The 15,202-nt window shown below is 31.0% G+C and overlaps 1 protein-coding gene across 2 annotated transcripts in view; it reads right to left on the minus strand.

Annotated features, from left to right (window-relative positions):
• Window positions 1-15,202, minus strand: part of DAW1 (dynein assembly factor with WD repeats 1) — a 71,059-nt gene that overhangs the window by 12,971 nt on the left and 42,886 nt on the right. For both annotated transcript variants that reach the window (XM_074298493.1, XM_074298494.1), the window contains exons 4-7: window positions 13,793-13,937; window positions 9,437-9,495; window positions 5,873-5,995; window positions 3,653-3,752 (exon numbers count right to left, since the gene is read on the minus strand). In XM_074298493.1, the coding sequence (XP_074154594.1) occupies window positions 3,653-3,752; window positions 5,873-5,995; window positions 9,437-9,495; window positions 13,793-13,937 (427 nt within the window). The remainder of the gene's footprint in view (window positions 1-3,652; window positions 3,753-5,872; window positions 5,996-9,436; window positions 9,496-13,792; window positions 13,938-15,202) is intronic.

Raw genomic sequence — 15,202 nt, forward strand, 5'->3', positions numbered from 1 at the left:
AGTAGGTTGAGGTTCCCCTATGGCCCAACTTCAGAGAACTATAAATTAGAGTTAGGGATTAAATATTAAGAGTAAGAAAGGCAAGTTGCTGTTAATATAGGAGAAAAGCTAAAATGTCAAAATGTGAAAAAAGAAAACTAAAAGCATAGCATATAATGAAATCAGTAAGGAAGATCATAAAAACAAAAAAGAGTGAGTAAAATATCATTTTTTTTCTATTTGAACAAGTATTAATAATAAGGGGAAAAAAATCAATACAAGCCAATGAAAAGAGACAGTCCTGTAGACTCTTTAAGAAATTGTGGAATAATAAGTGAAACAAAACTCTTAAAATAAGAAATAAGGGAAGAATTTAGGGAAGAAAACAAAATTAACTAAAAAATTTAAATACAAACAGCAGCATAGAAAAGATTTAATACATAATGATAAATCTTTCCAAAGTAGCATAAGCTTTGAAAGAATAACAGATTTGAAACAAAAATAATGAAGTTGAGAAATTTTTCTCAAAAGAGAAGTAAAAGGTAACAATATAAGACTATGAATTGTCAAAAAATCTGGGCATCGTTAATACAGGAAATAGCAGAAGTATTGAAAGTATCTGAATACCAACCAAAAAGCAATGATGGAGAGATTCACAAATTGCTTTCAGTGGTTTGGGGGGTAGAAACTATGCTTTAAATTCCAAGACTTTTAGAGATTGAATATAATAATTTCAATAATGACAAACTTAGCATGCAGTTAGGAGGAGAAACTTCAAATATGGAAGAAAGGCAAATGAAGTAACTTAGAATCATTCTGCATTCATAAGAAATTATAAAAAAGAGGAATCATATATTCCAAAAAATAAAAACAGTTCAAACTGCAACCCAAAACGACATATTCAGCAAACCTGAGGCTAAAAAAAAAATGGATATTCAACAAAATAGCTTTTGAGGCATTCCTGAAAAAAGAAACCAGAGATAAGTAGCTTATTTAACTTGTAAAAGATTCACAATTATGTTGCCAAGTAACACATAATTAATTGGCCACAGTTTAAGGGAAGAACTGATATTTAGAGTTCAAAATCTATTCATAACAAATTTAGTTTTAAGGCTATTAAAGTTACTGATGCTCTCTATTGCTAAAACCCATGGCCTTTCCTCAGCCCTCATTCTAGTGATGTTCTGCAGCTTTTGACATTATAGACCTCCATTCTCTTCTCTAGGGTGATCTCTCTTCCAGGCTTCTCATATAAGTGCTTGGGTGGTGATTATTATCTATGTGAATATTCCTTCTCAACTTTCTTTACGGGATCTTTATCTTCTTGCCTCTCCTTTCTCTTATCTCTATACTTCAAACATTATCCCTTATTGATGATATTTAAATAAATGTTTACAGTCCTAAGATCTCTCTTGCATTTTAGTCTTGCAACATCAATTGCCTGCTGGAAGATACTTGGATTTCAAACTCTACACATGTCTGAAACAATTAATTCTTCTTCCCTCTAAATCCATTCCTCCCTCTAGATTTCTTCATTTTTCTTGATGCTACCAATATGCACCAAGTTCTACAATCCTGTCATCCTTGGCTCTTCCTTTAAAACCCATCTCCACCAACCTCCATAATCTCTCATCTATTCCTTTCTCTTCACTGAGCTCACCTCTTGCTTCCATTACTGCAATATCCTCCTAATTTTATCTGCTTCCAGCTTTTTCTCTCTTTTCCTCAAAGCTGCTAAATTCATATTCTTAAAATATAATTCTGAAAATGTCATTCCTCTATTTAAAAAAAAAAAACAAAACAAAACTTTTAATGGTTCCTTGTGGTCTTCATTCTAGAAAAGCACCAATGACATCCGAAGGATAATAACTTTATTTGCAAGTGAATTATACTTAAGGGAGGCCTATGCAAAGTCACCAGCCTCTTTCTCTCCTCCAGAGTCATCTGTGTTCAATGGCAAGATAGAGATTAAGATGACTGGAGATGGTTCCAATGCAGGGGGAGACCTTGGTTCTTTTTAAGTTAAGGTCTTTCCCATTTTCAGTTTGTCTGCAGCAAAGGCCATTCAGTGATTAAGGCTAGGTAAGAAATGAGGCAAAGAATGGCCTCTTTTACCTAGTCCAAAAAATCTAATTGGAAAAGCCCTCAGTGTTTCAGGCCAGAACAGAAATAATTTCTATTTACAGTCATGTTGAGCCATCAGAATCCAAACAATGAAAGGCTTTGGGACCTATTGTTGGCAAATGGTGAGAGCCAGAGTGATTTGGATTTAAGATATGGTCAAGTAGTTCTATTTGAAACCCAATGAGTTTTATCAAAACTTTTTTTCAAGTGCTGCATTTCAAAAAAATCATAAATGAACTTACATGAGGCAAAAGACTTAATAGTTCCAGTTTGTACTTTTTTAGTGATATAATAAATAGGCAAGAAGAAAAAAGTGGACCTTGTAAACTCCAAGATATTTTGAGAGGTTTCAGAAATCAAAATTTATATTCCTTTGGGCAGAGCAATCTACCCTATGTGACTCCTTATTGTTACTAGAAGGAAATAAAGAATCATCAGTCTGGAATTTAGAGTTTTTCACAATATAGTTCCCAAACTAGACTTCTGGTTACATTTCATTTCATTTTTCTTCTAATACTCTTTGTTTCAGTCAGACCAGCTCCTTGTAAGGATAGCCTCTTATCCATCTCCATATCATTGAACATGTAGCTCTTCCCATTTGGTAATTGCTTATCACCTCTGCCTCCATTAAACCTAAGTTCCCTCAAAGCACAGTTCAAGTTCTACTTCCTGCACTCAACTATACCTCTCTAGTTGACCAGCTGTCAGATAGTTTTCTCTTAAAATTAATTTGTATCTACATTGCATATAATTTGAATATATTAATTTGTATGTAATTTGAATGTATGAATTTGTATGTACTTTGCATTAACTTTCTCTATTTTTATATTTTATGTATTTTCCAATAGAAAGAAATCTTCCTTGAAAGAAAGGACTGTTTTGTCTTTTTCTCACAGTGTTTTGTGCAAAGATGTTTAATAATAACTCCCATTTATTTATTAAATCCCAGTGCATTTTAAGGTTTATGAAGTTTTAATTATCAGAATATCTACCCTTTGGGGTAGATATTATTCCTTTTTCACAGAGGAAAGGTGTAGGTATTTGCCCAGGGTTACATTGCTAGTAATCTTCTGAAGAATTCAAGCTCAGTTTATTCTTAATTTACCATGCCACATCATCTCACTTAATTACTTAATTGAAATGAATTGAATAACATGGAAATATTAATTTTATCAGGAAATACGTTTTCTTTTTATAAAGTCATTTTTAATAATTAAACTTCAGAAAACCAACTGTCTACTGAAAAGATAGAAATAACATATTGTTATATTCATTTACTATGTATTACAGAGCTCTTCAAAAGATAATGAAAGTTATGTTAAACTAAAAATCAATTAGCTTTAAGTGATATTAGCATCAGTCAGCTGTGTTATATGAAAGGTATTCTACAGAAATAAAAAATACAAAGATTAAAAAATAGAATGTTAGAATTGGAAAATGCCTGAGGATTATTAACCATGTTTTTTGTAGCACATGAGCTAATTTCCATGGGAACGTCTAAAAAAAAAAATCACATTTAAAAATACAATAGAATTCTAAGTATACTCACAATTTCTGCTGTATGGCCTCTAAAAGTATGATAACATTTTCCAGTTTCTGCACTCCATAGTTTACAGGTTTTATCAAAAGATCCAGTGGCAATTTTGTCACTAAAATTGAAAAATTTTATTTAATAGCAAAAAATAAAATTCAGTGACTAGAAATTAATTTAAAGACAAGAAGAAATAATTTATGATTCTGGAACCACTAATAAAACATTAGGAAGAGTACCTTATTCAGAGAGCTATAAACAGTACCTTAGATTTGTATCTGACACATAAATTAAATATCTTTTATTTTAAAAGTCAACTTAAGTATAAAATCTATTATTTGTTCTATAATTAGTTTGCAAATTCTTTAAATAATGACTGCTATGATTTTTAAATGCATATAAATAAAGGTAAAAATTATCTGGAAAGCTACTACTAGATAGCTATAAAATATGGTCAGTGCAGATATAAAAAAGTATGTTCCACCAGTGTCTAAATGAATGATAAATAATGTATTCAAATAAAATAAATGAGAATTCAAAGAATCAGAGCAGCACACAAAATTGTAAAGCACTTTCTACTCTCCCCAAGAGACAAAACTGTCAAAATTACTATTTCCTATTTAAATGACTACCTATTCTACTTTTAAATACTTCCTAAGGATCTTACTGTCTAATAGGAAGTCTCAAGTATGTTTATCTCTAACTTTATGTGTATAGACATCAAAGAGGATACTAGTATATATTTATGTGTATAAACATGTATATTTTTCTCTTCTATATACCCAGTTACAAAGAAAAAAGATGCAAGTCTGTTAAAAGAAGCATTGATGGATATTGTGTGAAAATCAAGATAATATACAAATATTTTAAAAGATATTGCAAATGAAATAATTATATCAGAAGTTATGAGAAATCTGCTATCATTTCAACCAAACTCTTCTATGACAATGTAATAAGATCATGAAAAACTGATTTTCTCTGCTTTAAGATGATCATTGATAGATCAGAATGAAATTATCTGAAATTTAAAAGAATTTAATCATTTTTCAAATATACATTAAATATTGGCATGAGCCTTATTTCAAAATTAATTTCATTATATTATATATATTACATTATATATATAAATTTTAATGTATATATATATACATTTGAGAAAAAACTTTGAGAAAAAGAATAGTAGAAATTTTCCACTCTAAATACATCAAAGTTTACAAAATTGTTTGCCATTTCCTAAGGAAGGCCCTTACTGCCAGATCTGCATTATTCACTATTTTTTAAGTGCTCCCCCTTCCTGTTTTCAGGCTTTTACCCTTTAAAACCATCCTGAAAACCTAATTCACATTACTAGAATGCTACTTTCATCATGCTGATTTCTTCTGAAAAACCTTCAATAGCAGCCATTTCTTTAAAGTTCAAATCTACTAGTCTAGCATTTAAAGTCAAACAACTCAAATGTATAATTCCAACCTTGTTTCTCAACCTTATCAAAGCCCTCCACAATCTAATCCTAAATCTATCTTTCCAATCTTGTCTATTACAATCTAGATGTCTAGTTGTTGTCTCTCAAACATGGCTAATTGAGTATTATTGCATCAAATTGCTTTATATTTATTTTCATCCAACATGGAGTGTTTTTCCTCTTATTAACCATCCAGTTATATCTATTATTTAAATCCAAACTCAAGTACCCCATTAACAATGAACTCTTCCCTGACTAAAACTAATCAGAGTGATAATTGTACATGAACTTGCCATTTCTTATCATTACCATTCTTTTGGCCCTCAAACATACACTACACTTTGTAATTCTTATTTAACTTTTCATTTCCGTTATTCTCCCCAAACTCGATGCAAGATCCTAGAAGAGGATCTCTCTTCCATTTCTCTGAATGCCTGACAGACCCCCATCCTAGGTCCCACCATCCCACCCCACCCAAACTAGAGTCCTCTCCCCTCAAACTATTCCTTTCATTTCTGTGGTTCATGACTTTTGCCTCCCTATTAGATGGTGAATTCCTCAGGGGCGGAGACTTTCCAGAGAGTTTTGTCTTTATTTTGTATTATTTGTGCTTAGTAGAGTATCTGGCCCAAAATTGTCTCTTGATGAAACCGAACAAAGCCATATACCATCCTTTACCAGGTCTGAGGAATTGTCTGTCATTACCTTTTACTTTATACAATGACCCAAAAATCTTAAATCCATTTTAATTCAAATTTAAATCAAATTTTATTTACCCATAAGGATTATTGAATGCTATGGCGTACACCACATTCCTGTGACCTTCCAGTGTATGCAGCTCCTCTCCAGATGAGGTATCCCAGAGTTTGCATGTTCTATCATAGCTACCAGTAATAAAGCTTTAAAAAAAAAAAAAAAAAAAAAAAAAAAAGATATACAAGAGAAAAAGGGTGAAAATAATGTAGCATCTCATTTGACTCCTTTTTAAAAAAATCAATAGATTGTAAAAGTACTTTTTTCACTTTGATTCCTCAATGGAATTGGTTTAGCTGCATAGGAGAACCAAAACTAAATCCCAATTTCATCTTATTTGAAAAACACTAGTAATACAAGATAACACCGCCAAAGAAAATACCACCTAAAACTCTAAGCTTTAATTCCCTAAAAAGGGGGGGAGGAGAGATTTGAGTTATGTACAGTGCAGAAGGAAAAAAATTAGTCCCAACAAATCATCATTTCCCACAAATTTACAAACTTTATGCCTCCTACTATTATGTTAGAAAAATACCTACATAAACTTTCAGACTGGAAAAATGAAGCTGAGAGTGACTATTCAATAAAACAAACATGTTCTAAGCACCTGCTAGTTAAGTGCAACATGCCATGCCAGGGGCTAAGATATTTTGAAGACAAAGCAAAAACCAAAAAATAAAATATTTTCTGTTCCCAAATAGTTCACATTCTGCTGCGGGACACAGAATGTATACAAGTAAATAAGTTTCCTACAAAATGGTTTCAGGAGGCAGAAAACACTCATAATTGGGAAGATAAGGAAAGTCCCTCAGTGAAGAGACCATCTGAATTGTATTCGGAAGGAAGGGAACAATATATATATATATAAATGTTCAACCCCTTCTGGAAAATATTAATAGCCTTCAAATTTGAAGGAACTCGTTTTAGAATAAATGAAAGGAAAATAAGTAGTCTGGATTATTGTTAGAATAAGAAAGGTATCTTATTTAAATTTTCTATTTCCCTGAAAATAAAGTGCTCTACAGATAGTGGGAATTTAAAATCTACTTTTAATGAATTAATTGAACTGTTATAACAGTCAGTAATGTGTAAGGATTCAATAAATTAAAATGGTTAAAAAACATTTCAAGGTTAATGAAGAATTTAGACAATGAATCATCAATCCATGGATTATTAAACAGAAGTAAGGAATATTCATACTGTTATTTCTCATTCTGGAGACTGATATCTTTCTCACACACATCCTTGGTGTCATTAAAAACAAAATATTTGTCTGCATGATACACTGGTTGGATTTAGCAAAGCTATTTTGATGATCACTTAATCCATGCTCCTTCCTCCAAAATGGATGGAATACATTTAAAACATAGCTTTTTCTCAATAGATGGATAGACAGATGAAGATATCTTGCCTAGGAGAGCAAAGCACTTCACACTATTATTTCTTTTAACTACATTTTTTTAAAAATCAAAAAATAGAAGACAGCTTTCATTAACTGATCTCATTATAAATAATGAAATTACACAATAAAAAATTGAACATGGATGGTCTGAACCTAATTCAATAGTTTGAAATAGTCATTTTAATTTTGAGAATATACAATTCTTTGTAAACTGCCACCTCACAACTCAAGACTGACACTGACCCAGATTTGTCTTCATTTGAACCACAAACATATACTGAAATACTATATCTACTGCAGAATACAGTTTACAGAAGTATATTCCAGAAAATAATTTTTCCTATGGCAGTTATCCCATTTAAATTAAAAATCTCTGAAGATTCAGATTCTAAATAGTAGCTTCTATAGTTTTCCCACCACTTTTTTTTACACATTATATATTACCTACACTGAAATCTACCTAAACAAAACAGATGTGTTTTTAAAAGTTCAGAAAAATGTAATAAATGCAGTTTACAAATGTAACCTTAAAATAAGTAGCCTTAACTGGAGTTAAGAAAAAGACAAGGGCTTTTCCATAGTGAATAGAATTCTAAAATTCCAGTGGTAAAAAAATAAATCATTTATTCATGAACAATCTATTCTAGAATCTCTATTTCAGAGAGAAGAAAACCTTTATTTCAAAAATAAATTTGAGAAATTTGAATTTTGTTTGAAAAATGAAACCTTAAAGCCAAAAAAATCATTCCCAAAGTTAAGTCGTTTATCATTTCAAATGACAAGGGTAACAAGAATGAGTCAATCCTAAAGACTGTACCTTAAAGATAACAATGAGATTATGAAATATTGGGCCTTCTTGGATTGCATTTTGAGCTCCTTTGCAATTCAGAACATATTCTATTCCCTCCTGTAGTTATTAAAGGGGACAGAATAATCTTGTACATTTGAATTTCTTTTATTTTTGAAGGCCTTTCTGGTGATTGATTGAAGAATTAGTTGTTGTTGGAATTATTAAACAACAATAGCATGTTTTGGAGTTTGCAGCATAGGTGGGTTTTTTGGGCATGGAGTTGTGAGGAGGTGGGGAAAGACGGGTAGTTTTTTTCTGTTTTTTTATTTTATTTTATTTTATTTATTTATTTATTTAATTTTCCTTGAGACAATCTGTGAAATCGTTCAATTGATACTTTCTATGTTTAAAAGTTCTGGGCAGTTTTATTGTGTACTATTTCCTGATTTATGACATTCAAGTTTTGTGGGTTGTTTTTTTTACTTGTCTTGTTCTAGAAAACCTATAATAATTATTGTTTCTACTCCTATATTCAAGATCAATTTGTTTTAATTGCACAGAGATTGTAGTTATCTTTTAACGTTACTGCTTTTTTGCTTCTCTTCTTCAGATTGTCTAGATTGTATTTCCAATTCCAATCAGCTGTTCTCTTTATTTTGTGATTATTATACAAAGAAATTTCATCTCTATACCTGTTAGTGAAAGGATATGAGAGAGTATTGAATGCCTGAACACTTTACCTGCCCTCCAAGAGTGTTATCTGCTCAGAGATGAGCTATAAAAGCTTTTGTTTGTAATTTTGTTTTATTTCTCTTCCATTCAGTTCTCTCTCCCATATGAGAAGGAAGGGGAAAATAATCATAATCCATACATTTTTTATTCAGAACCAGACTCCTCAATGCCTAGGGTGCCTCTCACCCCCCCCCCCATTTCTATTTCCTGACTTCCCTAGTGGATTTCTTCAAGTCCCAGGTAAAAATCCCATCTTCCAGAGGAAGCTTTTCCCAATCCTTAATTCTAGGGACTTTCCTCTGCTGATTATTTCCAATTTCTTTTGTAAATAGCTTGTTTTATTTTATTTTTAAAATAAGGTCTCCTCCTTAAACTGTGAATTCTTTGAGAGGATAGGTACTTAACAATAATAACTAGTCAGGACTGACTGATTATAGTACACTAATATTAAAGGTACATAATTATAGAGATCATCGTTAAAAGTAGTATGAATTACATGTTGCAAAAAAGTCATTAAAATTAGTGTCAGACTTTTAAAAAATGTTTCATATAATAAACTGAAGCACATTTTAACATAATGCACCAGCTTAGAATTCCCCTAAAAATTATCCAGCCTATAACTATAAATGACAAAAATATTAAGAATGAAAAAGAGAAACTTACCATGAACCTGATTTGTTAAAAGCGACATTAGTCAATGGTAATATGTGTGCTCTGAGTACCTTTAATATAAGAAAACATATTTATTCTTATAACAAAACCAAACTATTAGAAGTCATCATTCTTTTAATTATGTCTAGTAAATATAAAATAACAAATGTCTGAATAAAAAAGAAATGAAATATTGTCATTTTTCTAAGACCAATAATATATTTTCCAGGTATAAGAACTTATATAAACACAGTGAACTCATTTGAAATTCACCATAAAAAGTAAAAAAAAAAAAAAAGTGTCATCATCTACAAAAAAAAAGTCAATCTATTAGATTGACTTTACAATCATTATGTGTGTGTATAATCTCACAAATATATACAACAAACACAGACATAGATGTGTGTATCTATTACAAATATATATGTATCACTGAATTAAGAAGTAGAAGGTGACTTTAAAGATATTTATTCTCCCATTTTAAAGATGAGGAAACTGAAATCTAGAGACTTTTTAGATAATGAGATATATAATGATAAAGTGGAAATATCTTCAAATTTGAAGTCAAGATTCTTCCTCTAATACTTACCAATGGTATAATCATGAATAAATAAAATAAATCCCTCACCACATTTGAATCTGTTTCCTCACAGGCAAAATAGAGATTATAATAATACCTAAAATCTATCTCAAATAGTTATTGGATGAAATAAAGCTTTTAAAACTTAAGCTATGTAAGTACCTACTATAATTATTAAGTAGCAGAAATAGAATTGAAACACATTTAGTGTTCTTTCTTCAGTGCTATACTGCTATTATCAAGTGCCATTACTCTTTAAAACTGACGATAGTTATTCATTATCCCAGAATCATCAATTTTAATTTTTTTTGTTTTTTAAATGTGTCTGTGCGTGTTGAAAAACAACAACTTCATACTTATTGCCACTTACAAATCCCTCTGAAGAGCAAGAACTGAATTTTATTCATCTTTGTATCTCCTTATGGCGTTTAATAGGGTCTCAATTATTAGTGTTTGTGTAATTAAGGAAGAAGAGAAAAATGGGTTCCTAAACCTGATATCTGAAGTTGAATGTTGCCACCTGCTGGAAAGATCATTTCAGGACAAAAAGAATGGGGCGAAAATTAATTTACAGTTATTTGCCTTTATAGATCTATTTTTATTCTGCTGCTTTAAATTGTTGCCTGTGACTGGAAAAGATCGCTTGTGTGTATAGTACCTGAAAAAAAAAAGTTTAGTTTGTAAACAATATTGTTATAATAAATGAGATCTATCTATCCCCTCTTTTAAAAAATAATTATTATATAAATCAATAAATAAACAAGGCAGACAAAAAAGCTATGTTGACACATGTAGTTTTAGGTTTTGGAATTTGAAGTTTCTTAGAGATAATACAATTTATGCTCCTAATTTTGCTCTAGGTAGTAAGTAGCCAATTTGAGTTACAAATTACGAATTGAATTACAAATCAAAGGGATTGATTGAAAATCCAGTGCTCTTTCCAGGAAATCACAGTCTCCCCAATCTCCTTGCCTTTTACATGTTGTTATAATTGTATAAAATTATCATGGTTTTTAGGATCATTGCACTTAGAGCTAACCCACTAGTTTTACAGGTAAGGAAACAGTGTCCCCAAATCAAATATTACGGCCAACTAGGAAGTGGCAAAACCGGGCTCTGTATTCAGTCTATTATGCTCTTTCTACTTAGTATCCATTGTATCCACTATACATAGTATTGGTAAATCCATCTCCTATTCATCAAAGGTTTAAAAATCTCAATAAAAGAAGGGCAAGGTAGGGAAGAAAATTGAGGAGAAAAAAGAAAATGGGGGAAAAGGAAAAAAATTGATATTTAACTATGAGGCATACAGTATAGATAGATAGATAGATAGATAGATAGATAGATAGATATTACCAGTAATTCATTATTAAATGGCATATATTAACTTAATTATTTTGGAAGTAGACAAAAAAAAGTTTCAATTTCATTAAAAACATGTTTGTCATCACACTGATGACACTGCAGGGAAATAGTATAAATTGCATAGAAGCAGAAAACATGAAATTTCAGTGAATTAAGAAAATCTAAAAATATATACAATACATACACAATTTTAACTTCTAAATATAGTTGGGAGGCTATATTTAGCTCTGGCTCTCCCCCCTCCCCCCTTCTACTTGGCAAAACCCTCACCTCTGCCACAAAGTTTTTCTAGCTTTGTTCAAGATTTAACTTAGACCCTCCCTTCTGTAAAAGGCTTTTCTACCCCCTTCCCTTTCTTATTGTTCCCCTCTCCTTACAAGCGCCTTGACTCTAGGGTGGTATGATACAATGGATAGAGCCTTCAGTCCCATAGCTTTGTGTCCGACTTTCAAAGGTACCTTAAAGAGAACTTTTTAGTAACTTTTTAACTTTCAAGAAATGAATAATGGTGTCTCCATGGAACACAGTGAACTTCAGTAAGACTAAGCATCTCACATAAATTCATTTTCACTTGTATGTTAATATCTATCAATTTTGAGGTAGTTGACATATATGTTGAATTTTTGCATGAGTGTTTGCTGACAATTGGATTTTTCGCATAAATAATACTTTAAGCTTTCTAAAACATTCAATCTGCATTTCTGCATCTTCATTACAACTTTAACTTTTTCATATTTAAACGGGAATGATAATATCGTGGCACCTACCTCAATGAGTTTTTTAAATAAAGGGTCTGTAAAATTCATATGAGCTGCTATCATAGCAGTGATATATTGATATTATAGTAGTAGTACTATAATCAATAAAATTGTTGATATTTAAATCATTAGAATAGAAAATATATTGTACAGCAAAACAACTGTTTGGACATGTATACATATATTGTATTTAATTTATACTTTAACATATTGAACATGTATTGGTCATCCTGCTATGGGGGGGGGGGGGAAGGAGGGGAAAAATTAGAACAAAAGGTTTGGTAATTGTCAATATAAAATTACCCATGCATATATCTTGTAAATAAAAACTATTTAAAAATGGAATAGGAAATATATCATGTACTAATCGAAATGTTAAAAGGACATTTCTTTTATTCTTATTGTGATAATAAAATTAAAATGTCAGCTTTTCAGTATCCTGATCTAGTTTATGTACAAGCTCTGGAGAAAGCAAAACTCTTGATGCATTGATCATATTCAGTTACTGTGACCACTATAATTTGCTTTGCACATACTAAACACTCATTTAGGGCTTGTTGAATTGAACTGAATAATTAAGATTGCTTGTAAGCAATAGGCAGACCAGGCAAGGCCACATCTAGGACTCAGGAGACAAAAGAGAAGCACAGGGAGGAAGAACAGTTAATAGGAAATGGAAATGGGAATAAACAGACAAGAAAATTTGAAAGTGACTTTAAGAACAGGCTGAAAAAAAACTATTATGACATTGTATATATTGAAATTATATTACCTAAAAGTTGTGGCTACATTGATGTCTAATATTTACTTTATAAATAAAGATTTTAAATAAAAAAATTATAAGTTCATTAATGCACAAACTCAAGCAGTGATGGCTATAGATAGAAATTTCTTGCCTACTATTAACCTAATAGAAAATAAACAACAACAAGCCTTTTGAAAAGAAGCTATTCAAAGAACAGACTTCAAAGACACTCAAAAGGAATGAGACATCCATTTGCTTCATGTCATAGATTATAATGCACTATCAATTGTAATTATTCAGTCAGTCACATCATTTAAAGAAAAAAAGATATCAAATATTTTAAGTATCAGTATTGTTGTTATCTGTAGAATGATAAGTTTGTTAAAAATCTTTTTTCCCCCAAAAGGCAAAGATTTTATTTTGCTACTAACAGTGGGCTAAATCTATATAGGGTTTTAGTAAAGAAAAGGGGTATTAGCAATTAACAAGGGGAAAAAGAAGAGCTAAGTTTCCTAGTGGAATTCACAAATAATAAGGGAGATGCAGCCCTTATGGAGGAAGGATTAAGGGATGGCAAGTTCCTAGAGAATCAGCTCCATCATAAGGCAGGATAACCCTAAAAAAAAAAGATTTAATTGGGGATTACATCATTGACTGGTGGGCTAATCCTAAAAAAGGAATTAGGATTCTGAAAAACCTTAGCTTCAAACAATTTTCAAAATTCAGTTCAATTCAATTCATGGTTACAGGGGTGATAAAAACCTGCTACACTCTGAAGAACTCATATTTTGATAAAGAATAGAAAGAGTGGAAGAAGTGGAATAAAACCTATAAATGTAAACTGACAATGAAACTCATATCTTTGTTTTGTTCAACTGAAAACTAAATAATACATCTACAATCAAAATCTTATTTATTACCTTAAAAAGGTAGAACTTGTGGTCACCCTGTTGTCCAAGTTTATCTTGTAATTTCAAGATTAGGTGTTTGACTTGATCTGTTCGTGAAGCTGTGATAAGAGGCTCTGCTTTCCTGATCTCTTCTACTAAGGCACTTACATCTGTACTGTAATACACAAGAAAATACTGATTATTCTATATGAAAACAACATTGCACAGCCATTAAAGCAAACACAAAATTAAATTATTTCATTAAAGCAAAATTTTGACAAAGTGAGAATTATACAAATAAAGCAAAATTTTGACAAAGTGAGAATTATACAAACATTGGAAGACAGAGATTCTAAAAAATCTATCAGTAGAAATTATGTTTTTCTTCCTATAATTATCTCTCATGTTAATATTATAAGTAAGATGGATGTGATGACTTTGGAAAATGCAGTATTCATGTATTATGGTATTATTTTCAGTCTTTACTATTGAAAACAAGCACATTCATTTGAGCTACCTTTTAGTAAACAGAATTTTTTATTTATCCATACTCACACAAATCAAAATGTTGTGCATATTATATCAATGATGCTCTTCGATAATGAAGCCCAAAGTACCATCAATAAAAACCCATATTATCTACCTGGTACCCAATCTAATACAATATTCACCTACAAACTGCCTAATATTAAGATACCCTACAATGATATCAAATCAAAGAGCTGACCTCAAAACCAGGATGCTCTAGAACCATATCTCCCCTGGTTTATCAATGTCCTTCTCAAAGAAGTAGATACAGGGGTGGATAGATGATGGAGTAGACAGAAACAACTGGAATCATTTACACACATATAAACACACACCTTTATATATGTGTGTGTGTGTATACATACATACACATTTAAACATATATACACATATGTATATAGAAAACATATATTATACATACATTTATGTATATCATTACTATGATTTACATTTATTGCTGAATATTGCATTTATATTACAAATTAAGATTGTATTGACTTTTTTCTCTATATTTTTGACTAATTTTAACTAACAAAGGGTCCAAAGTCTTTTTCACATGAACTATTGTCACCCAGATCTCATCTGTCTGGGTAACAAATTTATTTAGCCTAAATATAAATCTTATCTTCTCAGTTTTAGCCACTGTTCTCTCTTCCAAAATTTTGAGTTCTGATTCTCTCATTTACTTTATATACATCCTCTCCCATCTTTGGGGTCATTTATAACAATTTGACATGTATGCCTTTTAGACCATCATCCTATTCCTTGAAGGCAGCTAAGCAGTGCAGTAGATAAGAGCCTACAGTCAAGAACATCTGAATTCAAATCAAGCCTTAGACTAGCAGTATGACCAAGAGCAAATCACTGCCTCAGTTTCCTAAACTGTAAAATACTAATAGTGCTTAGCTTAGT

Source organism: Sminthopsis crassicaudata, chromosome 3, assembly GCF_048593235.1.
Source record: "Sminthopsis crassicaudata isolate SCR6 chromosome 3, ASM4859323v1, whole genome shotgun sequence".
NCBI lineage: Eukaryota > Metazoa > Chordata > Mammalia > Dasyuromorphia > Dasyuridae > Sminthopsis > Sminthopsis crassicaudata.